Raw genomic sequence first — 26,930 nt, forward strand, 5'->3', positions numbered from 1 at the left:
GTGCCTGCCCATGCAAAAAACCCCAACAACACAAAAACCCTTTCATGTGAAATTTGGCCAATTTCCAAGAAACATTTTGGTCCATTCAAGCTTTATTTATCCATGAAAGCCATCTTTGGGAACTGGCAAGGTACTAACGCAGGGCGTCAGTTACTCCTCTTCTTCAATGCCCTTCATTGGTTATATCCCTTTTGGCTCTTAGAGAAACTGTTTTGAATAATCTTGAGGTAAAAACATAATGAGGGATGCAAGATATACATTAAATTCATCCCTTCTCTTAGTTGTTTTTAAAACTCTAATGGCATTTTCAGTATTTATAGAAATGGAAGGCAATAAGTAACTCCTCTGTTAGCCATTGAAACATTTTTCCAAAGAGTGATGTGAAGAATAATATTTAAAACCTGTGGAGATTAAAAAGTAAATGTTAAACATTTCAACTTCTAGCTACATCAGGCTAGATATCCTGAAATCTTTTCACCACAAAATGCTTGAAAACTCTGGTTCACATATAAAAATCAGTATTATAAATGCAGCTTACAGGAGAGTGTGGGCATTCACCTGGGGTTGGGAACCAAGTTTGGACAGTACTGTTGGGTGGAAACCAAGCATTGAAGGTAGCTGTCTTCGGGTATCAAGCAATGTTCGCTAGCCTAAATGCTTAATTTTAATTGCTGTGCCATGGGGAACAGAAGACCAAGTTTTGGACCTGTGAAATGTGGGAAGCTGAATCACAGACCATGCAGAAAGCCAAGAACCCACAGATTACCCTCACCGGGAGACAGAAAACAAGAAAACAAAATTCAGCTCACAAAGACAAAGTGCAACTTAGAAGGACAGGAGGTACCATCACCATCGGTTGGCATTAAAAAAACAAAGAGCAGAAGCAGACGCATAGGCATAATGCCTCCTATATTGCAGTAGTGAGTTACAGAATGGAAAATAAATACATCTAAAACATTTAATAAGGGAGGGAATTAAAAAATGAGTAAGGGGGCAGGCCACGGTGGCTCAGCAGGTCAGAGTGCTTGCGTGCCATGCCCAAGGACCCGGGTTCGATTCCCGGTGCCTGCCCATGTAAATAAAAAAAAAAAATGAGTAAAGAACAAGAGATTATCAAAAGAAGACCAAATATACCTGGGGGAAAAGCTAACAGATTGAAATTAAGAATATAATAATCGCAATTAAAATACAGTAGAAACCTTCATTACATTGGACTGATCCTTTTCCTGAGATTAATTGTAATATATGTAAAAAAAAAGTCTGAAAGCATGTGAAAGCAACGAAAAGTAAACATTCAAACTTTAAATAAACGACATTCAAATATTAAAAAAGAAGAAACACAATGGATGATATTCTTCACATTTGTACAGCTGTTATGTGTGACTGTTCAGGACACTTCTCAGTATATAAGACATGGGAGGTAAACATCTAGGTAATATCATATTTAATGGTGAAGTGTTGGACCCTTTCCCATTAGATTGTCCACAACGCAATCTAAGAAAGAGAAATGAAGAGACTTGGTGGACAGAAGTTCTTAAAATGTTTAATTGGAGTCTGAGATAAAAATAATAGAGAGAATAATTGAAAGGCTATATCCAAAGAAATAATGATTGAGAATGTTCCAGAAATTAGAAAAGACACCAATCGTCAAATAAAGGAATCCCAACAAATCTCAGTTTTCTGGGACAAATTTTGTTTATTCTAGTTCCTGTGTTTGCATAACAAATCACTCCAATCATAGAGGCATAAAATAAGAAATTATCATTTATGATCTGTCACAATCTCTGTGGGTCAGGAAGTTGAGAGTGGTTCAGCCTTGTGGTCCTGCCTTTGGGGCTATTGTGAAACTTCAGTCAGATGTTTGTTTGAGCTGCAGTCATCTAGAGACTTGATGAGTAGAAAATCCAAATCCAAGGTGACTTGCTCACACGGCTGACAAATTGGTGCTGGATGCCTTATTCTCCACATGGGGCTCTCTGCAGGCTGGTTGGGTGTCCTCATGGCAGGATGGCTGGCTTTCCTCATAGTGAGCCACCCAAGAGACCAAGCAGAAGCTACAGTGACTTTTGATACCCACTCTCGGAAGTCACATGCCAAGCCGACACTTCCTCTGTATTCCGTTGGTCATGCAGGGCCAGCCGTGATACCCTGTGGGAAAGGATGCTATCAGGGTATGAATACCAGGAAGTGTGGATCATTGCAGCCTTCTTGGAGGTTGGTTTTTGCAGTTGCAAAAACAGAGTCTTAAAAACCATCAAAGAGAAAAGACAGCTTTCATATAAAGGAATAGAATTAGATTTCAATGGACTTCTCAACAAAGATAGAAGACTGCAGTGGAGTAATAGCTTTAAAGTAAAATAACCGACAATACTGAATTATACGACCAGAGAAACGTTTTTTAAAGGAGAGGGCAAAATAAAGACATTTTCAAACAAAAGAAAGGGTGTTTGCCACCTACATTCCCTCACTAAAAGAACTGCAAAAGGATGGACTTAAGGGAGAGGAAAAATGATCCCTGATGTAAGATCTGAAATGCAATAAGGAATGGTGAACAAGGAAAAATGGTAAGTATGTTTTTAGTTTTTGAAAAATGTAAATTAAGTAATAATAATTATTTTTTATGCAGTGTTAAAAATGAGAATGCTAAATAACCGAACAACAGCAGCATGAAAACTGAGAGTAGGTGTAAGTGGAATTAAAATAAGAGGGGGGAATGTCAATCATTTTAAAAGAAGGCAGCAAGGAGAAGCAGGAAACTGTAAACCAATCATACAGAGAGAAAGCACAAAGTAAGACAGTGGAGATAAATCAAACATATGTAAATTAATTAAACTCTTCATTTAGAAACTGAGGACTATCAAATAGATTTAAAAAATAAAAATCAGCTGTATGATGTTTACAAGAGATAGACATAAAACATGAGGATACAGAAACATTAGGATTAAAAGAAGGCCTCTGGCTAATGCACACTGTAGGCAGTCCAACCTTGGACACTGTCTTACAGAGTTTGCCAGAGCTACTCTGACAAACATCACACATGGGTTGACCTAAACAACAAGCATTTATCGTCTCATAGTTTTGAAAGCTGTGAGACCAAACTCAAGATGTTGTTAAGGCCATGCTTTCTCCCAGGGGTCTGCAGCCTTCTGGGCAGTCCTCTGTCTCACAGCCTCTCCTTTCTTCTTTCTGGCTTCTACTGACGAACTCGGACTGATTGTGTCTGAATTTCCTCTCCTTCTAAGGCCTCCAGTGATATGGAGTGAGGCCCACCTTGATTCCATATGGCCACACCTTGACTAACATTAAAAGGATCCAATTTACAAGTAGGCTCACCCCCACAGGAACACAGATTAAGATTTGAACATGTTTTTTGTGGGGAACATGATTCAGTCTCCAACAAACACGAACATCTCGGAGGGTGAAGGTTTCCTTATATTGCTGACCCAAAGGTCACCACTTTCTAGCATCATTTTCATCCTCCTCCACCATTTTTTGCAAGTATTTATGAGAGGTCACATATTTAAGGAAGGCAAATTAAGGGTAGGGTTTTTCCCCAGCAGAGAAAAAGTAGTAGAAACCTGGAAGACCTAAAGAAAGGTCTGGATTTTAGAAGTGTCTCTCTGCAGTCTGTAAAGGTATGCCCTTCCCTGATAATTACCACGGTTGAGTTTACATTGACTGATGAAGCCTTCATTCTCTTCTCTCCGGTCATGATTTAGATTGCCCACCTCATCTATTCCAAACGGGGTCTACCTGGGCCTAACTTGTCTCCACAGGAAACAAACACACAGGGTTGGGATGAAGGATTATCAGATATTACTCAAGTGCCCTAAAGACTCACCTCACTACCTCCCACCTGCCTATCCAATATTCTAAATCTTTTTCCAGTTTCAAGGCGAGGAAAGCTGTTGAGGGCAATAATGGTTAAGGGCCCATCTTCTGGCTATAGGACAGTATTTAAAGAATTATTAACAGCAGCAACAACAAAAAACATTGTTTTCGATTTAAGCAGAACTTTATATAATTGCTAGTTTCTTTGGGTTGATTGGGAGACAAATTGGTTATAATCCAATAAATATCAGCTGTCATTCATCGTTAAATATTCTGTATAATTGTGTATGTGGTCTTACATAGTGCACTAAGATATAAGTAAAATTAAGAGATGGATTAATAAACAACAGAACTTATTGTTCCCAGGTGATATGATTAATTATACAGAAATCCAAAATGTAACAACAAATCATTAGAATTAAGTAGAGAGTTTAGTATGCTTGCTGGATATAAAATAAATATGCAAAACCTCAGTGTATTTTTAAATACCAGAAACATAATTAATAAATAGAAATACAAACACCATTTACAAATGTACAAAAATATATCTAGGAATAAATGTAACAAAACAGGTATGAGGGCTTTGTAGAGAAGCATATAAAGTTATTAAGAGACATTAAAAAGACTGAAATAGGTAAGTAATGTGACTCATTCTCTTTACTTCTGGGCATACAGCTAAACAGTATATCCCAGCCTCCTTTGTAGCTAGGAATGCCCATGTGGCTTAATTCTAGCTAGTGAAACATGACTAGAAGTGACTTTCATCACTGTCGGACCCGACGTATATAACTTTTCGTACCTGATCTCATTGTAATCATTCTGGCTTGTTGTCAATGAACATAACAGAGCCATAAGATGGAAGGAACCTGGGTCCCTGAATTGCAGTGTACTGGTTTGAATCTGTTATGTTCCCGAGCAAAGCCATGTTCTTTTAATCCAATCTTGGGAGCAACCCATTGTTGGGTGGGATTCTTTGATTAGGTTCTTGCCATGGAGATGTGGCTCCATCTATTCATGGTGGGTCTTAATCCATTTACTGGAGTCCTTTCAGAAAGCTCAAGAGAGCTAAGAGAGTTTAGAGAAGAAAGAAAATGCCCAAGAGAAGCAAAGAGAGGACCCATCTACACTGAGAGAAAGAAACCCCCCCAACAGAAGGCAGAAGGACCTGCAAGAGCCAAGAGAGCCATTTTGGAAACCAACCCAGGAGAAAAGGGCCAGCAGATGTCGCCATATGCCTTCTCATGTGACAGAGAAACCCCAGACATAACCAGTCTTTTTTGAATGAAGGTATCCTCTTGTTGAGGCCTTAATTTGGACATTTTCATAGCCTTAGAACTGTAAATTTGTAACCTAAAAAATCCCCTTTGTAAAAGCCAATCCATTTCTGGTATATTGCATCCCAGCAGCACATGCAAACCAGAGCACAAGGCTGGGAAGAGAAGCCTCCTCTTGTTGTTCAGGAAAACCCTTTATGTTAGGAACAAGGAAATTAATCTAGGGTTTACGTTTTTATACGTTCTTAGATATTGTTTGATGCTGTAGCTACAATTACCTCAACTAACTCCAAAAGATGTACTATGTTTTAAAATAGCGAGTTTCAGTATCCTAAGGATATTAGTTACAGTCCAAACAGATCTACAGATTTGATAGATTTCCAGTGGAAATTCCAGCAGGTCTTTTCATGAAGCTTGGCAAGCAGGCATTTTTTTTTTTTTTTTAATTATGTAGAGTAACCAAGGATCAGTAATTGTCAAAGCATTTCTGGGGATAAAGAAGAACAGGGTAGGAAGAAATTGCTCTCTCAGATATCAAAATTAACAGTAATGCTACAACTCAAACTAATTACTACTGGGGGAAATGCAATTTAAAACAATAGTGATTTTAAGCTTATAGATGGCAAAAAATAAAAGCTTATATTACTAAATTGTGGTATGGATGTAGAGCAACGGAAACTTATATGCTGCTGGTGAAGGGGGAAGGGTAACCTAAAATAAACCTTTTGGAAAATAATTTGCCAATATCTAAGTTCAAGATACCATATCTTTGACCTAGAAATTATAGTCTATGCACATATCCACTAGGGAACTTGGAAAATAATGTTAGTAGAAGTGTTTTTGTAACAGCACAAAATTGGAAATAATGCAAATGCCCATCAACAGGGTAATGGACAAAAAAAAACCATGGCATGTTAATTCAATGTTGTATGTATACAGCTGGGAAAATATATGGCCTACAGTTTGGGTTAAATATAAGTGAAAGGTATAATTTGCCCAAGAATTAGTATAAGATATACCTAAATTAAAAAAATACAATTCCATATTATTAATGGACATAATATTGTAAAATTAGAAATGAATACAAGGAAAGGATAAACACGAAAGTCACAGTCTCCTCTGGTGATGATGGGGAAAGGAATGTTATAGGAAGACCCCATCATCATCAGTGTGCTGTTCTAGCTCTTAAACTGGTGGTGGGTTCAGGGTTGTTTTATTCTGCTGTATAACTTACAGATAGGTCACATTAGTTAATAGGCATTAAGCATTTCCTAAATTGAAAAATAAAATTAATCTTCAGGGCGGGCAGCAGTGGCTCAGTGGCACAGTTGTCGCCTGCCATGCCGAAGTCTGGGTTCGTTTTACGATACCTGCCCGTGCAAAAAAAAAAAAAAAAAAAGGAATCTTCAGCTCCAACCGTATTGCCAGATCACTGTTAGTTATACTTATTAAAAAATCAATTAAGCTTTCCCACCAATGTGCGTAACATATGCTGCTTCTTATCCCGTAGGTATCTTCTGCTTCCTCACAGATTTACCTATAATGACAAGGTTCCATTTGAAACCTGGTTCAAATTTAACCTCATACAAGTATCCATGACATTCTTATACCTCAATTTTCTCATTTTTAAAATAGGCACAGTAATCCCTACCTCACAAAGTTACGCATATTAAAATAATTTATAGTTTGTGTGTGTATATATATGTGTGTGTGTGTATGTATCTTATTGAACTTGATGTTAATGGTTATCTCTTTATTCAGTTTCTTCATCAAACACATGTTGAATACTTGCTGTGTTACAAATACTGTGGAAAACACAGATTGAATAAGATATAATGATTTTCCTGAAGTAGCTAGATCTATTCAGAAACTACTAGAAGGTTCTGTGCTGGTTGATCCAGTCATGGAATATAAACTGTGTTAGAGAACCTCATAAGAAAAAGGAATTCGTTCTGTAAATTCAAGGAACTCTTCAAGAAGGTGGTGACATAGGACATGAACCTTGAAGGATTTTTCCAGTTTGTCTGGAAAGCTCCCCTCATCTTGCCCAACCTCTGCTAAATATTCTAAAAATTTCTGGTAAGTCACCACACCCCCTTAAAGGGTAGTGGTTGCTATAAAGGACTCATCCACCCCATACCTTAGTGTCTCTCTCTCACTTTACACCATGGAAACCATCCACATTTGCCTGTTTCAGTGGATTGACTTCAGTGTCAAAGGACATTAAATCAATTTTGGTTGTTGGTGGGCAGAATAAACAGATTTCTTTTCATCCTTGTCTAGACATGGGTAGAAGTTAAGTGCCCCTAAAATGCCACATAAATACTTTTTTGGAATGTTCTGTCTCCATGAATCATCTGACTTAATTGGAATGGTCACTTTGTATCCATTTTTATGTGACCAGGAGAACCCATATCTGAAAAATTAACTGACCCAGAGAGAGAAACTTCTGGGAAGCAGCTAATACTTACTGGACACTGGCCCTAGTAAGCCACGACGCTGATTTTTTTTTTCTATTTCTGAATGATGCAATCATACTTGCAGATTTAGGAGCATCTTAAAGCTTTCTAACTTAGTAAAATTGTTGAGTGTAAGCCACCTTTAAGTAATGGGAATACCCCATTTGCAGCTTCTCAAGAGATTCTTTCAGAAAGTCCAGTTTTGCTGGTGGAATTGGTGGGACGGGGGTGGGGAGGTAGGAGAGTCCATTTTCTTTTCTTCTAGAATGATCCTATTAAAACATAGATAAAATTTCCAAATTTTGTACTGTGGTTTGGAAGGCCATGATATGATGCCCTCACTTCCTGTCTCTTTCCCTTGCCACACTCTGGCCCAATTACACTGACCTTCCTGCCAGTCCTTGAACTTGCTGTGTACGTTCCCATCACAAGACCTTTGCACTAGCTCTTCCTTCTGACAAAATCATTCTTCCTTATTTTTTTTACAGGTCTCTCTTTCATATTTCACTTGAACTTCTGCTCAAACACTACTTTAGAAAGACTTTTCCTGATCACCCTATTTAAAATACAACCCCTATTGCTCTCTATATCTAACGTGCTGTATATTTCTTCAAAGCATATGTGACTATCTGACATTATTGTAAATATTATGCTTTTATGATTACTGTCTGTCCTTTTTCTTGAATGTAATCTCTATGAGAATTGGGGCTTTGTCTGTATTCTGTGCTTGGTACATAGAAATGCTCATTAAATATTCATTGAATAACTAAATGAAGGAACTTATTTGAGTATCTACAGCGGGTAGGGGTAAAAAAAATGAAGACTTAAATTTTGTGGAGGTATCCACGGTGGTATAAAAAGGTGGCATGGATTTTATAGAAAATGGAACTTGACATCAGAAGACCTGAGGCGTTCTACAATAAGCACATGACTGGAGAATTTTGAGTCTCAGTTCCCTCACATCTAATGGATTAAACTGAGGTTGATATGATTAAAAGGGTTAAAGTAATAAATATTCATAAATCTTAAAAATCTAATACAGTTAGTGTCATCTCATTGGGCCAAAAGCAAAACCAACTATTCAAATTAAAATAAACCATTTTTCAGAGAAAGAAAAGCTCCTTTATACATCTAATGCACTACCGGATATCCTTAATAGGAAATGTTAAATGCAATGAAAAAAAGTAAGTTGAAATGTTGTTATAAATCAATGAAATGTAATATTTCCTTATATCTGTGCATACAAATGCAATTATAAAGCATTGCTTTCTTGTCTTTTAAATTTCAGCTTTTATTAAATTAGCTAGGATTTTCATATTGGTTCTTTCTCTGAGGAGTAAGTAGATATGCTAATCTCAGATGTTTACAAATTTTGATTTCATAATATCACCAGCCTTTCTCCCAGATATAATCTTTATGAGCATTCTGTGTTTATGAAAAAAAAACAGTAGAAGCCAAATTAGGTTTTTTGAATTCCTTTTTTTCTAATAAGGGGATCCTTGCTGTTATGTGATAAATACTAAAAAGCATCAGTGAAAAGGTAAATTTCTAGCAGATTTATCTAAGGTAGAGCACAGATTTTGAATATTAATATTTAGATAAATGGGGGATGGGTTTTAAAGTTCACTGTCTCACACCTTTTTAGGTGAGGGTTTATGTTGATGTCATAATCTTATTTGTTTAATTTAAAAGCCAAGATTATTGCCATATTATTGAGATAATGCATGCATAATAAAGCAATTAAAATGTGCATGCCAGTGCTAAAGTACAATTTGAGTGTCCGTTTACTTGAGAAAACTGGACAGGCGGTTTTATGAACACGTTATCTATATATATATATATTGGAGATGAAAAGTGTGCGCTAAATAACCCCTGCAGGAGGAAACTGCAGGGCAGGATTTCAGTTACATACCCTGTCTCTCCTCAGTGAGTGCGCCTTCTGTTGCTGCAGCCTGCTTTCTGTCTCTGTTCTGCGCTAGATCCCTTGAATAGATTCACAGAGAAGTGAAAGGGCTAATTCTGAAACATTAGCTCAGGGAAGCCAGCATTCATTACCCCGAAAGGGTTCTTCGTCCTAAATCAGAGCCACGTTCAGATGTCACCTCATTAATGGCATCTTCCCTCACCATCTTCTCCTTTGTGTTCCAGAAGGATGTTTTTCCACCCTCTGACCTTATACTTTGTAAAATCATCTGTTAAACTATATTTCACATGACACAATATTAATCATGACACAATTAATTACATAATTAATATGTAAGTTTTCCCAGGACTCTGAGGTTCTTATGGCCAGCTCTTTCTGTAGGTCTAGCACAAAGCCTTGCCTGCAGTAGGCGCTGCATGTGTGTTTGCTGAAGAAATCAGTTAATGCAAATGCTATCAACCACTTCCCTGAGAAATGAGAGAGGACAGAGCTTAGGCAAGGTTGGGATGGGACAATCCTGGCTCTGCCTTGGACTGCTGACGTTTAGAGGATGCACATATTGTACATGATGGGTTTTAAAGGCCGTCCAGATTTTTCATTCCCCAGTCTTCTCAGCAATGGCCCTCAACCCAAACTCTCAATACTGCCATTATCTGTTCTTCCTCGATGGAGCTTTAAGTGCACAGGAGTCCATTGCTTCCCCCTTATCTCCTTTACCTGAGCTTCAGTTTTTTATTTTGTTATGACTTCCCTTTTCTAAACCACTCCTCTGTTCTTCCTAGGGTGTATGAGTGCAATTTTCTCTAATGTTTTATACGATATTTACTCTGAGCCTACTAGGGAATAAATGAGAGTGCCTGTGTGTATGCGTGTGTGTATGGCCAGGTGTCCACACAGGCACGCAGTGTGAAAGGAAAACTGAGGATATAGAAAGATTGGGGTAGAGGGAGTTTTTAAAGGAAAGTGAACTTTATGATCGCTGAAAATTTCTTTGACATTCTTTGCCAGGTTGACTTTGGCTTTGCTAAGAAAATAGGATCTGGACAGAAAACATGGACATTCTGTGGGACCCCTGAGTATGTTGCTCCTGAAGTCATTCTCAACAAAGGGCACGACTTCAGTGTGGATTTCTGGTCCCTGGGAATCCTAGTGTATGAGCTCCTGACTGGCAAGTAAGTGGCTTCAAGTTTTAGTCAACCTCCTCTTCAGAGATGTGACAAAATAACTTACTAATGACGAACTAATACAAGTTAAGAAATGTTTTCTTATGTAAGTACGGTGATGCCTTTTTCTCTTTGTATTGCCCCACATACAGCATGTTTGCTAAGTTTATAACATGGAGAAAAGATTCAAGAAAAGGCGTGGAGGAAAAGGAGGATAGAATTGTTTACCTAAAATGGAAAGATCTGTTATTATATATATATAACTTACTAAGTTTTTGAAGGGTTTGATAGTCTAGAATAAGAATAATGGAAGGAACTGAATTTGTGGGCTATGTTATAATCTCATATATTTTTCTGTAATTGAGAAAATAGCAACCAGAGTTAAATTAAACGCATTGATCGATTAATGTAAATTTAGCCATGTTCTTCATCCGTCTTCCCAACAAATCATTAGCTAGAAATGCTAGAGAAGGCAATGTTGCTGGATTTAAATATTAATTCCCTTGTCACCTCCTCCTTGCTAGAGGTGCTAATGAACAGCGACAAGACACAACAGGGGTTTTAGCAGTTAAAATTGAGTTGTCATTCTCTGAAGAGATTAAAGGGCTGCATTAACAATTCCGAAATCTCAATATTTCACACACACACACACACACACACACACACACACACACAAATATACATATGCAAACACAACACACACACAAATAAATGCTATATGTTCTGTTACCTTACATTTGTAAAGCACTTTTCAGTTTACCAAGCACTAGCATGTGTATTCTTATTGTTTTCACAAACGTATGTGAAAGATAAGGCAGTGATTTTTATTATTTTATGATATAAGTTTTTATTATGACTATTTTATGATTAAATTTTATAGATTAGAAAACTGTGCCAGAGAGCAAACTGTCCAAGATCAGGGATTTGATCCCATGTTTTCTCACTCTGTTATACTCTCTCTATTACACATGTGTACCATATACATGTGTGTTTATAATATAAGGCATAGAACACACACTGGATTCAGATAATTTTCTTTCCAGTTTTCTACCTGCATTTCCCATTAACTGATTTGACCATCTTTATAGCCCCTTATAACTGAGTATCCCGAGTCTTAATTTCAGGGAGGAGTCACATATGGAATGGCATGAGAAGTCCTGGAATGAGCTCATTGGTAGAGATACAAGTCTCAACACATGCTCTAGAACAGTGGGATTTCATAGAATTTTCTTGAACTTTTTTACGCAATATACCTTAATGTTAAAGTACCTGTGGCTGCATTCTACTTCCTTTTCCACGTGCATTGAGTATACAGATGTGAGAGTTTTACATTTAGTGTAATCAGTTTAAAATATGCACTCCCTAAGATTATGAAGGAAGGAGGAGAAGAATTTCCAGGCAGTCATTCAGAGAAAACATTGTTTAAGATGTTTCAACAAGGAAATTCTTTTTCAAGTATTTGTTTCCTCATTCTCCCTGGGAAAATCATCAGCCGCATTTCAAAGAGATACATGATGTTTTCTGTGGGAGAATATTCAGCAATCTTCTTCATCATTTGGAATAAATTGTTACAAACCATAAGGAAATAAAGTGAGGGAATAAGAGACAACAACAACAACAAAAACCCCAATGACTTGAAGTTGATAAGGTGGCCTTAAACTATCATAAAGAAGTTGTGAAATTGTTTTCATAAAAGTTTCAGAGTAGGGCATGGGAAAAATTACATTTTAATGTCCTAAACTCCAGAGAGTCAGGTGGTAAAGAAAAATGAAAACAGAACTAAAAGCCTTAAAAGAAAAAATAGCTGTAAATATATAGGTAAGTTGAAAACAATATAGCAATGATTTTTGTTTCCTGCCTCATTTTCTGTCCAAGCGATACAGATTATTAAAATGCTGGTTCACTGATTCTGTTTTGAGTTTATTACCAAGGGTGGGAACTTTCAGTATCAAAAAGGTCTCAAGCATGACCAAGCCACAGCAGATTAGTTCACAGGAATTGCCTTTAATTTTCAAAAATTTAATGTCAAAATAGAATCAATATGAAGTGTTTTTAAAAGCAAAGTGTATGCTTTAAAATATTACCTAAATTCAGTGATCTATTCTCCATCACCATCTCATTCATTTTATCAAGTTTCCCTGAGATGTTCTCTTCCATTAGCTTCTAGGACATCCTTCTCTCTCACTCTTTCCACACTGGGACTTCATTTTTGTCCCCATTATTGCATCCTTGTCATCTTTCTGGTTTTTCAACAGGAGACCACTTCAGTCCTTGACTTCTTTTTTATTCCTCACTCCCTGAGTGACATCATCAAGCTCCACAGCATAAATATTGCCTGATGACTCCCCCAAATCACATGTCCAGCCCTGACTTCTCCCTTGAATGCCTCACTCATAAATGCAACTGCCTGCTTAGTACCTTGTTGTAGATATTAAAAATATAGCTCTTAATTCGTCTCCCTACAACTTGCTCCACTCCCATTCTTTCTCCTCTCTCCACCTCCATTCTTTCTCCTCTCAATAAAGGACATCTCCTTTCTTATAAGCACATAGGCCAAGACACTTTAAATCTGTTCTTTCTTCCACAAACCCCAGTCAGCCCATTAGCAAATCCTGTTGGCTTTACTTAGAAGTAGACCCAGAACCAACTTCACCTCACGGCCTTCTCCACTACCATCCCAGTCCAAGCTTCCGTGCCTTACTCCCCCATCCCCCACCATGCCCATAGTTTCTTCTCCACACATTAAAAAAAAGTTCTCTTTGACCGCTGTAATTATATCGTGTGACTCACAATATGCGCCCAGGTCCTTACCATAGCCTGCTAGAGCTGCATACTGCCCTTCTCTCCTACACCCCTCTGCTCCTCACTCACTCTACCAGCCCTGCTCCCTGCTCCAAGTACATATCACACACACTCTAGACTCACACTTTTGTACCTGCCATCTTGGAACTCTTTGCCCACATATATCAGTGTGGCCCATTCCCTCCCTCTCTTCATTCATACCTTAGCTTGATTGCTGACTTATCAGCGAGGCTTCTCCTATCCATGCTGTCTAAAAAGTCATACCTCTCTCCATCACTCTGTATCCCCTCCTTCATTTTTCTTTTTAGCAATGATCACCATCTGACAACTTATGTTAGGTATAAAGAAAGAAATAGAAGAAATAGAGAAGGAGAAAGGAAAACTTCTATATGTGTCTCAGACTCTCATTTTATTGTGTTCTATTTTGGATTTTTTTCTAGTCCACCCTTTTCTGGGATTGACCAAATGATGACCTATAATTTAATTCTCAAAGGAATTGAAAAAATGGATTTTCCCAGAAAGATAACAAGACGACCAGAGGATTTGATTCGAAGGCTTTGTAGGTGAGACTGACAATAATAGGAGGTGGGCCTTGAAAAACCCGTTACCTTGGGGAAAGGGTGAAGGCTTCCAATTTCCATTTTCACACATTTTTTTTTCCTTTTATAAAATTATTTTAAGATCCTTTGTTCATTAATGTGCATTTTAAAAAACTTTTCTTTTTTTTTAGATAGCAAAAACACCAAGCAAATGCAAACATTCATAATTTTTGATCATTCCGTTCTACATAAATCAGTAATTCACAATATCACCACATAGTTGCATATTCATCATCATCATCATTTCTTGGAACATTTGCATCTATTCAGAAAAAGAAATAAAAAGAAAACAAAAAAGAATCATACATACCATACCCCCCACCCCCCCTCACCGATGACCAGCATTTCACTCTAAATTTATTTTAACATTTGTTCCCCCTATTATTCATCTTTATTCCATATGATTTACTCATCTATTGATAAGGTAGATAAAAGGAACATCAGACACAAGGTTTTCACAATCACACAGTCACATTGTGTTTTTACACATTTTTAAAATGGGTTTATGTTTACTCTTTGTACTTTTATATGTGTTTACCTTATATTTAAAGGAAGTGACTTTTTTTATTCCCAGCCCATGCACCACCACCACCCCAAAAAAAACACACAAAAAAATGTGAACAAAATTCCTTATGATATACATATCACATATCTGCCTCCGTGTGTCTGTACAGATATAGAAATACATATATGTAGGGAGACATAAAACATTTTTTTAAAAAGTAACTTTTTGCAGTCTAACTTAGGAGTTTGAGTTTACCTCATGTTCCGAATTATGGTAGCTACTTACAGAGGGAAGGAGACCTAAATTTTTCAGATTAGTCTTGGGAATCAACTTTATCAGGTATAGAGCAAAACAGAACCACCAACCTTAGGTTAGGAAAAGAGTAATTTATTTTATAACCTTGTTATTTTGAGGGAAAATCAATGGTGATGATAAAGTCTTAATATATCTTCAATCTTTCAATCTTGATTTTAAAAAGTCCTCCTCTGGCCTTATTTTAAATCACCCCAAATTGCTTGCTAATTACTATTAAACATAATTCAGCAGAGAACAGAAAAGTTCTGGAATGAATCACTATAAAGATAATTTAACAGAGAACAGAAGAGTTCTGGAATTTTTGTTTAAGCTTCAATTTGCTGCTGTTTCTCGTGCATTTGAACAGTTTTACAGTATTAAAATTTAACAGATGTACAATGAGAAACCTCCTGTATGATCCTAAAATCCCAGCTCAGATGTAAATGATTCTCTGAGCTTTCCTGAATTTTCTGAACAGCATTTGTAAAATGGCACCCTCTTATTCTTTGAAGCATTTAAAGCACTAGGATTAAATATAACATACATGTTATAACCCACACATATATACCACATATAATAGACACACCTCTCTCCGATTCTACTGTGGGCACCTTCAGTCTACCAAGATCCATGACTTTTCCATCTCCCCAAACTCAAATATCTGCCCTACTGCGATGGTAGGAAGGTTCTTGAATAAGTGGAATAAGTGGATGAATGGATAAATAAATGTTAACATTTAATTATGATTTACTCAAGCATAACTATTATGAACTACTTTTTAAAATTATTTTAGGCAAAATCCAACAGAAAGGCTGGGAAATCTGAAGAATGGAATCAATGACGTTAAGAAACACAGGTATCATCATTACTTCTTTGCTCAGAAAAATATAGAAAAATGTGGAAATTTTGACAACTTCTCCCAGTAGGTCAACTGGGCTTCGGGTTTCCTCTGTGTCTTACTATATACAGTTATTATAATGAATGTCAAAGTGATTTTCTAATACCAAAATTAATGAAGTTTGTTTTAACTGCTAGAAATTCATATTAAGAGTGAGTGGAGGACTCAGGGGAAAGATGTTGGGTAGGTAGCTTCAGAACTCACTCCCCTTCCAAAACCAGCTAGTGGACCCACAGAGCCTATCTGGAACAACCGTTCTGGAGTTCCAGAGGGCAGGGGGAGCATTGTACAGCCTCCGGGGAAGAGTAGGACAAAGAATCTTAGACCCTGCAGGAAAAAACTGTGAGTGAAATAGTCAGTGGTGACTGCCAGTGCCCACCCCCACTCAGGAGGCCTCCGTCTGGGTCCTAGTACAATGAGACATGTGGAGGCACTCTTCTCCAACACAGGGGGCCGTGGATAACTACACATCACAGCTTTTGATCATCAAATTGGAATTTCTGGGTCCAGATTTAGCCATGGTTTTAGCCTACCCTGGGCTGAATTGCTGGCCATTGTCTCAACCAGGCCCTGACAAGGGCAAAGGTGGTGAAAGTTCAAAGATGCAGGGCCACCTTAAGGCTGTGGGGAAAGGCTTACTGAAGAGTACTATCTGCTGGGCAGGCCAGGGAAGTACAGCTTCAGGAAGCTATCAAAAAGGCTTTTTGACAACTTTCCTGATCCTCTCCACTCTTTGGAACTGATCTGCACCCCCTTCATGGTTCCTGGCCTTGTTTTGGCTGGGAAATACTGATTTGGAGCAGTCGTCTCTGCGTGACCTTCTTTCCAGAATTTGCTCTCCAGAGTAAAGCAGGTAGAGGCAATGAAAGAAGAGTTTTAAAAAAAGAAAAGAAAAAGATAGAGGCAAAACAAAAACAGAACAGATCAAGACTGTGGGAGAAGGAATAGAGGAAAGGAAGCTTTCCGTGATGGAGAAACAATTGCATAAATAGTGCAATCTAAAAAATTTTCCCACATACGTAAGAATCAGACAAAAAAAGAGAAAAAAAATCTGAAGTTAAACATGGGAAAGTCTAAAGGTCTATAATAAGTTGAATCGAGTGTCAAAGAAGAGCCTAACACAAAGCCTAGCAAAAATAAAATCTTAAAGCAAGAGAGAGAAACTGACCTCCAAAGTAAACTCATCAAGATGAACTCATCAAAATTAAAAATTACAAGCCATACTAAGGAACAAGAAGATATGGCCCAGTAAAGGGACAAATTTGGAACAACATATTAAAGAAGTTCAAACAAATCCTCTAAATCAATTCGAAGAGATGTAGTAAAATATGGCTAAAGAGATAAAGGGTATTAGGAAGACAGTATGTGAGCATAAAGAAGAATTTGATAGTATAAATAGAAAAATAACAAAGTATGGGGATGAAAGTCATAATACAAGAGATTTAAAATGCACTAGAGGAATGCAGCAGCGGATTTGAACTGGCACAGAACAAAAAAAATCAGTGAGCTAGATCAAAAACTCACAGAAGAACAGATAGAGAAAAGAAAGGAAAAAAATTAGCAGGGTCTCAGTATGAAGCACACAAACATATGTGCAGTGAGTGTCTCAGAAGAAAAAAAGAAGGGAAAAGGAGCAGGGAGAATCTTTGAGGAAATAATGGACTCAAATTTCCAACTCTATGAAAGACATAAATATACATGTCCAAGAAATACAACAAACTCCAAAGAGAATAAATCTTAATAGACCTTCTCTGAGACACATACTAATCAGAATGTCAAATGCCAAAGATAGTGAGAATCCTGAAAGCAGCAGGAGAAAAGTAAGTCATCACATACAGGAAATCCTCAGTAAGATTAAGAACTCATTTCTTGTCAGAAATCTTGGAGGAAGAAGACAGTAGTATGATATATTTAAGGGAGAGTTTAGAATATTCACAGATAAACAGAGCAGAGAGTTCATTAAAAAGAGATTAGCTGAACCAGAAATATGAAGGGAGTTCTGCAGGTGTAAAGAAAATAAAAGCAGGAGAGAGAGGCCTGAAGGGGAATGTAGAAATGAAAATTATCAGTAAAGGCAACTAAAAATTAATAAGAGAAACAAAAATAAGATAGGACCTATAAAAACAAAAGGATAAAATGATTGAAGTACTGCCTTTAGAGTAATAGTAGTGAACATTGATGGATAAAACTCCATTAAAAAGACATAAATTGGCAGAATGGGCTAAAAAAACAGTATGATCCATTTATGCGCATCTACAAGAAACTCACCTTAGACCCAAAGACACAAATAGGTTGAAACTGAAAAGTTGGAAAATGATATTCCATGAAAACCTTAACCAAAAAAGAGCTGGGCTAGCTACATTAATATTGGACAAAATAAACTTTAAATACAAAATTCTTATAAGAGACAAAGAAAGACAGTATTAATAAAAGGGGCAATCCACCAAGAAGAAATAGCAGTCAATATTTATGCACCTAATCAGGATGCCCCCAAATACATGAGGCACACACTAGCAAACCTGAGGGAGAATGGATGTCTCCACAATAATAGTTGGAGAATTCAAAACATCACTGTCATTATTAGATAAAAGTTCTAAACAGAAGGTCAATGAGGAAGCAGAGAACTTGAATAATATGATAAATGACCTAAACCTAACAGACGTACACAGAACAGTGCACCCCAAAGCAGCAGGACATATATTTTTCTCAAGTGCTCATGGATCATTCTCTGGGATAAAACGTGCTGGGTCACAAAACAAGTCTCAATACATTTTTTAAAAACGGAAGTTAGGCAGAGCTCTTTCTCAGACCATAATGTAATGGAGCTGTAAATCACTAACAGGCGGAGAACTGGAAAATTCATAAATATATGGGTTAAATAACACACTCTTAAACAATCAGTGGGTCAAAGAATAAATTGTAAGTGAAATCGGTAAGTATCTTGAGTTGAATGAGAACAAGAGCAGAATTTATCAAAACTTATGTGATGCAATGAAGGCAATGCTAAGAGGGAAGTTTGTAGCCATAAATACCTACATTAAAAAGAAGAAAGAACTAAAATCAAAGCCAAACTGCATACCTGGGGGAAATAGAAAAAGAACAGCAAACTAATCCCAAAGTAAGCAGAGGGAAAGAAATTAAAAAAAAAAAAAAACGAACATAACTACATGACATTGAGAATAAAAAACAACAGAATTAGCAAAACAAAAATTAGTTCTTTGAGAAGATCAATAAAACTGACAAAACCTTAGCTAGACTGACTAAGAGAAAAAAAGGACATGCGAAAAAATAAAATCAGAGATGAGAGGGAGGACATTACTCCTAACCCTACAGAAATAAAAAGGATCATTAAGAAGATACTACAAACAACTGTATGCACTAGAGAAATACAATAAATTAGGTAACTTCAAAGAAATGGACAAATTCCTAGAAACACACAACCTATACTAACTCTAGAAGAAATAGTAGACCTCAACAGACCATTTATAAAAGATTCAATCAGTCAACCAAAACCTTCCAACAAAGAAAAGCCAGAACCAGGTGGCCTTACAGGTGAATTTTACCAGTCATTACAGGAATGAATACCAATCCTATTCAAACTCTTCCAAAAAATTAAAAAGGCAGGAACACTACTCAACTCATTCTATAAGGCCAGCATCACTCTAATACCAAATCCAGATAAAGATATTATGAGAAAAAAAAAAAGATCAAGATCTGTGAATATAGATGTAAAAACCCTCTACAAGATACAGGTAAATTAAATCCAACAGCACATTAAAAGGCATACACCATGATCAAGTGGATTTTAGTCCAAGCATGTAATGGTGATTCAACGCAAGAAAATCAACTAATATGCCATCCTGCATAAACAAGTGGAAGGGGAGAAACCACATCATCCTCTCAATTGTTGCAGAAAAGGCGTTTAACAAATTCCAACATCCTTTCCTGATAAAAACACTTCAAAAATAGGAATAGGTCCTGTAAGTTTGAAAGCATTTCAAAATAAAAAAGTTTTTAAAAGATGAAAAAAGAATTACTATTAAGAAAAATAAGAATAGAAGGAAACGAATGCAACATGCTATGGGCATATATGCAAAACTTTCAGCTAACTTTGTACTCAATGGTGAAAGACTGAAGGCCTTCCCTCTAAGATCTGGAAACAAGACAAGGATGCCTAGTGTCACTCTGTTATTCAATATTGTCCTAGCTAGAGCAGACAGGCAAGAAAAAGAAATAAAAGACAAAAAAATTGGAAAGGAAGAAGTAAAACTTTCACTATTTGCAGGTGACATGATACAATACATAGAAGGTCCTGAAAAATCTACAGCAAAATGATACTGGACCTAATAAATGAGTTCAGCAAAATAGTGGGATACAAGATAAACATGCACAAATCAGTAGTGTTTCTATATGTTTGTAATGAGCAATCTGAGGAATAAATGACGAAAACAAATATCTAGGAGTAAATTTAACCAAGGATGTAAAGTACTGGTATGCATAAAACTAAAAAAAATTGCTAAAAGAAATCAAAGAAAATCTAAGCAAATGGAAGGACATTCTGTGCTCATGGATTGGAAGAGTAACTGTGATTGAGATATCAATTCTACCCAAATTAATTTACAGATTCAACACAATCTCAATCAAAATTCCAACAGCCTAATTTGCAGAAGTGGAAAGGCCAATTATCAAATTTATTTGGAAGTGTAAGGGGCCTCAAATAGCCAAAAACATCCTGAAAAGAACAGTGTTTGAGGAATCATACTTCCTGAATTTAAAACATATTATAAAGCTACAGTTGTCCAAACAACATGGCACTGTTATGAAGATAGATGCAAAGACCAGTGGAATTGAAATGAGAGCTCAGAAATAGGCCCTCACGTCTATAAGCCAATTGATAATTGACAAAGCTGCCAAGTTCACTCAACTGGAACAGAACAGTCCATTCAACAAATGTTGCTGGGAGAACTGGACATTTGTATACAAAAGAATGAAACTGGGCCTCTATCTCAAATCTTATACAAAAGTTAATTCAAAATGGATCAAAGACCTAAATATAAGAACCAGGATCATAAAACTCCTAGTAGAAAATGTAGGGAAGCATGTTACAGATCCTGCGGTAGGCAGTGTTTCTTAGACTGTGCACCCAGAGAACAACCACAAAAGAAGGAATAGATACATGGACCTCTCAAAATTAAAAACTTCTGTGCTTCAAAAGACTTTGTAAAAAAAGTGAAATGGTAACCCACATAATGGGAAAAAAATATTTGGAAACCACATATCTGATAAGGGTTTCATTTCTAGAATATATAATGGAATCCTCCAACTCAACAATAAATTAAATAATTAACATTTAATTAACAAATAATTAAAATAAATTAAAAACAGGCAAAAGACTTAAATAGACATTTGTCCAAGGAGGAAATACAAATTGCTAAAAAGCACATAAAAAAATGTTTAACATTACTAACTGTTGGGGAAATGCAAATCAAAACTACAAGGATATATAATTTCACACCTATAGAATGGCCATTATTAGAAAACTGCAAGTGTTGGAAAGGATGTGGAGAAATAAGAACACTCATTTCTTGCTAGTGGGAATCTAAAATGGTGCAGCCACTGTGGAAGACATTTTGGTGATTCCTTAAGAAGCTAATTGCCATATGATGGGGCAATTGTGGTGCTAGGTATATACCCCAAATAGCTGAAAGCAGGGACTCGAACAGACATTTGCACACTGATGTTCATTGTAGCATTATCCACAATTGCCAAAAGATGGAAGCAGCCCAAGTGCCCATCAACCAATGAATGGTTAAACAAAATGTGGTATATAAATACGATGCAATATTATTCAACCATAAGAAGGAATGACATCCTGATGCATAAGACATTATGGATGAAACTTGAGGACATTATGTTAAGTGATATAAGCCAGACACAAAAGGAAAATTGTTGTATCATCTCACTGATATGAACTAATTATGATAAGCAAACTCACAGTGTTAAAATCTAGGCTATAGGTTACCAGGGGAGATAATGGGGGTAGAGAAAGGAGAACTGATGCTCAATTTGTGCAGAATTTCTATTTTGGTTGATTGCAAATGTTTGGAAAATGGATAGTGTTGATGTTAGCACATTATTGTGAGTGTATTTTAATAGTGCTGCTGTGTGTTGGTGAATGTGTTTGAAAGGGGAAGTTTTGGGTTGTATATGTTACTAGAAGGGAAGTTAGAAAATAAAACATGTGACCGCATACCACAGTGAACCTGTTGTGGATGGTGGACTGTGGTTAATAGTACAAATAGAAGAATTTTCATTCATGAATTATAACAAATTTACTACACTATTATAAGATATTAATAATGGATTGGTATATAGGAAAAATATACCTAGTATAAACTATGGACTATAGTTAACAATATTTTAATTTTTCTTTCATCAATTGTAGCAAACGTACCACACTAATGCAAAGTGTCAACAATAGGAGAGTAAAAGGGAATGTTGTATTTTTTACACAACTTTTCTGTAAACCTACAACCTATCTAATTGAATAGCGATAGTAATAACAATAATAAAGGATAAAAAAGGAAGGGAAAAAAGGAATGGGTAAAGTTATAAAACAGGATGTATGATCATATCTTAAAACGATAGCAACTTAATATTTTATCCACTGGCATTTTTATTGTTATTTTACTACTTACTTGAATTCTGTAAAGGAATTAAGTTCAAATTTTGATATTTGATTTGTAAATATGGTAGGATATAGTTGTTCTGATATTAATATTCAAGAGAATGGGCCTGCTAAATAAATGATTAGACAGCATTCTCTTTCAGTCTTAATGTATTTATTTTAAAAATAATTTTCCTTTGTAGTTCTCAAAATTCTGAAGTCTTATATTGTATTTCACTTTTGTTATAAAGTACATTGATTTCCACAAACCTCAAACAATGTTTTACCCATATGCAGTTTTACTCAGTTCTGTGAACTTCCAAACCTCGCCTTCAAATCATTGGCAACTTATATAAGATATTCTTTCTGGTGTGCTTAAATATTCAATTATGGAAGTTCAGGCCTTCAAGATTTTTGTTTTTTTAAATCAATGCGTGGGTAAATCCTGCAAGCCTCAAGATGTTCTAATTTTTCTTATGGTTTATAGATATAAAATACAAGTTATAAGAATAGATTGATGTAACAAAAAATAAATTTGAGAATTTTATTACCATATAACTTTGAATACATTGAAGTGTTCTCTTTCAGAAATTAAAACATCTTTTGATATTTCATTTCTATTTCATTTCTCTGTGGATATATTTACTAAGAATTAGGAGCACATCAACATTTCTCTGTGTGGAGATAGAGAGATGCACTGAATAGAAACACTGTTCATTTTCCTTAACAGTAGCAGTGCAGCTTCAAAAAGAAAAAGAAAAAGAAAAAAAATCCCTTGAGCTGCCAACCCTGTTCTATCTATTCATGAACTTACTTGAAATGAAGCCACGTATTCAACTTTGTAAATTTATATGTGCCTTTGCCTTTGGGGTATATTAGGAAGGGAGAAAGGGAGAAAGGGAGAGGGAGAGAGAAAACAGGCTCCAGCAAGAGGGAGAGAGACACATGTGGATTTCATAGTTTTCAAGACGTTTGTAGTATTTTAATGTTCTTTGATGCTCTCTGTCATCCTTTAGATTATCTTCAGTTTGTAAAGCCTATTATTCGTTTTAGATTCCAATTTCTTTTTCTTCCTGTACCACATGCTGTTATCACAATGTCTTTTCTCATTATAAAATGACACATAAACACACTTGTTTAGGAAACAAATGGCCTGTCAATGAAAGTCATTGTTCAAATGTATTTTCCTCCTTTCTCTTATAAAAGAAGTGTCTTCATGTTTTGCTTTGGGGTAGTTGAGAAACAGAAGTGATATAATTGTTAACAGGCTCCAGCTGTATACCTGAGGCTCATTTAAACATAGCTGTCAAATTTGTGACTAGATGTACATGCAAATTGATGCAAAGAATTGTCTCACTTCAACATGGTGATACAGAATTTTGAAATTCCTTCCCTGTAGGGATTAATTTGCCCTGACTTTCTATCCCCCACCCCCACCCTTTTTTTTCTTCATTAGAAAAGTTGAGGATTTAGAGAACAGTCATGCATAAAATACAGGATTCCCATATACCGCTGTATTATTAATACCTTGCATTAGTGTGGAACATTTGTTACAATTGATGAAAGCCAATTTTTATAACTATTTATAACTATTAACTATAGTCCATGATTTAATTTAGGGTTTACTGTCTGTTTAACACAATTCCATGGATCTTTTTTTCATTATTTTTATTCTACCATATATTCAACCTTACGTTTTCCCTTTTAGCCTCATTTAGATATGTATTTCAGTGCTGTTAATTATGTTCACAATATAACCTAACTACCGCCAGTACCATCCTTACCAAAACATTTCCATCATTCCCGATGGAAACCCTGGATATTTTACATCTTAGTTTCCCATTCCCTATCCCCACTTCATTCCATATAGTCTAGATTCTGACTCTGTGAGTTTGCTTGTTCTAATTCTTCCATATCAGTGAGATCATACAATATTTATCCTTTTGTGTCTGGCTTATTTCACTCAAAATAATGTCTTCAAAGTTCATCCATGTTATCACATGTATCAGAACATCATTCCTTTTTTTATGGGTGAATAATAATAAGTAGAATGTTCTGAATGTTCTTTACTACTTACGGTAGAGTACAGTCACAGATTCTAGGGTGAGTTCACTAATAAAATAACCCAGATTTACATAGTGTTCCCGTGAGACCAGAGAGCTTGTGGACATTATTTCATTCTATTTTCATGTGGTTTTTTAAGGTGTTTAGGAGGGAGAAAAAGCCTGAAAAATAGATCTCTCGGCCTCTAAATAGGAGTGCATGAAAACCTTCTATAATAGTTTCAAAGATAGATAGTTTCTCTACTGAGTATATGCTTGGAATAAAAAAAAACAACAGATTACTTTTTTTTCTAAAGTTTTACATCAGATTTTCTCATTTTCCCCTCAAGTAAAATTTATTTTTTTCTTACAGAACTATTCACTTTAACTTGGTAAAAACAGTTAAATGTGCCATATCGTTATATGAATTCATCCATTCTAAGTGTTAAATCATCTTTCCTAAAAATAATTACAGAGTTTTCCGCTCTGCTACATATGAGCTAATTTATAAACTAGGCACCAGTCCCATCTTCCAACACCTGCTTCAAAAGAAGGCTAATGCAATTGTAGGGTACAATTAAATATTTCCTGTTAGGTGGAGGAATAACTTGCTGCTAGTGCTTTACTGTTACCTTTAATTTCAAGTTTCTGAAATTACTTTCAAGAATAGCTGCTACACATCTCCTAAAAATGAAGATGTAGTTTATGTGCTGTTGCAGCCAATATTTCTTTGATGAATATTTTTCTCACACCAATGCATGCTGCCACTTGCAATACTTAAAATGTGGTTAATGTCAAAAGGCCAAGTGATAAGTGAATAGTCACTCATCTTACATAAATATTGCCATAAATCAAATTGTAGCAACTACTCAGCAAGAAACGCGCAAGCTCTTTGAATCAGTAGATTAACAGTAATGATTTTTATTAATATTTATTCATGGAGCACCTTCTGGGTACAGAGCATTGTAAAATATATTGAAAGGAATTGATTTAGGATTTGATGGAAAAAGATAAGAATCTACAAAACTATGTACCTAGAAATACCTATAAATTGGGCCTCAATGGGTGCAAAGGAGCCTTTGGAATCCCATGAAGCTGAGACAGGTGGATCAAAGAGAGGACTTCTGTGGTTTCCCAACAAGGATAGAAGAAGCCATACAGCTGTCATTGCTCTCTGACTCTCTCTCTGACTAGAGTGACAACAGATTACACCAAAATGTCACTCTGGGTTATGGATGACATATGAAAGAAAAGGATAGGGTTGGGTAGGGTAAGGTAGTTCTGGACCTGCGTTCGCTGCTTTCAGTTCCTTCTCACCTGCTAAATTTAGACTTACAATGCAAAATACAGTGAAGGACTGAACCAAAGCCAGCTCCAGGGCATAGAAGTGGTTGAGAGGGGTGGAAGAGCATAACTCCTGGTATGCTGACAGAGGACCGTGCAGTCTCCTAAAAGTTCCCCTGTTTCATCTGACACCCCCTTGCTACCCCCACATGGCCCCTTGTAGTCCATTCTCCATGTAGTAGTGAGAATTATCTTTTGAAAACATATCTAGATTGCATCATTTCCTTGTTTAGAACTTTCGAGTGGCTTCCCATTACACTGGAGAATCCTGATTCTTTATCATGGTCTTCACGCGCCACATGGTCAGGCACCTGGCTCCTTCTTAGCCATCATTTCCTTCCAATTTTCCCTGTATTTGCCACACTTCTGCTCATTCCTGACTTCTGGTGTTACATTTCCAGCCCACCACGCTTTACCTTTATGCCGAAGACCAGGTCAGCTCTTAGTTACTGAAACAGAAGCAACGAATAAATGACTCCAGATATCTGGGTATCAGCTTGATTGAAAATCTCAGGGATTATTATAAAATCCTTTTCTATCTTGGCGCTTTTTAGATCTATATCACTAAAAAACACCACCACCATGGCAGTGTGATGCTATGGCACAATACAGAGAGTTTCCTTGTAAATGTGTTCTCTTGAAAAGTGATTCAGTTACTCAACAAACATTTGTTGAGCCTCTATTCTGTGTCAACTACTGCTCCAAGTGCTAGAGACACAGAAGGGAAGAAACGGACAACAATCCCTGCCCTCAGGCAGCTTACATTCTAGTGGGAGAGGCAGAAAATGAACTACACAACTAGACCAAATATATAACAGGTGTATTAAATAGTGGTAAGTATTAAAGAGAAAAACATAAAGCAGGGAAGGAGGATAGGAAGTTTGTGGGAGGGGAGAGTTGCAATTTTTTATTGGCTGGACAAAGACCTTTGTTGAGAAAATGACTAGTGAGGAAAGACATGAAGGTGTCAGGGGAATGAACCATGTAGAAATCTGGGGAAAGAGCAATCCAAGCAGAAGACATTGAGTGCAAAGGCCTTGAATTGGAAGTGCCCCTATCTTGTTGGAGGAGAGGCAAGGAGACAAATGGGCAAGGAAGAGAGAAAGAGAAAAGTAGGCAGTACTAAGA

At 36.4% G+C, this 26,930-nt stretch overlaps 1 protein-coding gene across 2 annotated transcripts in view; it reads left to right on the forward strand.

Annotated features, from left to right (window-relative positions):
• Window positions 1–26,930, forward strand: part of PRKG2 (protein kinase cGMP-dependent 2) — an 87,949-nt gene that overhangs the window by 55,012 nt on the left and 6,007 nt on the right. For both annotated transcript variants that reach the window (XM_077143037.1, XM_077143038.1), the window contains 3 exons: window positions 10,497–10,660; window positions 13,894–14,016; window positions 15,645–15,707. In XM_077143037.1, the coding sequence (XP_076999152.1) occupies window positions 10,497–10,660; window positions 13,894–14,016; window positions 15,645–15,707 (350 nt within the window). The remainder of the gene's footprint in view (window positions 1–10,496; window positions 10,661–13,893; window positions 14,017–15,644; window positions 15,708–26,930) is intronic.

This window comes from Tamandua tetradactyla, chromosome 24 (assembly GCF_023851605.1).
Source record: "Tamandua tetradactyla isolate mTamTet1 chromosome 24, mTamTet1.pri, whole genome shotgun sequence".
Taxonomy (NCBI): Eukaryota; Metazoa; Chordata; class Mammalia; order Pilosa; family Myrmecophagidae; genus Tamandua; species Tamandua tetradactyla.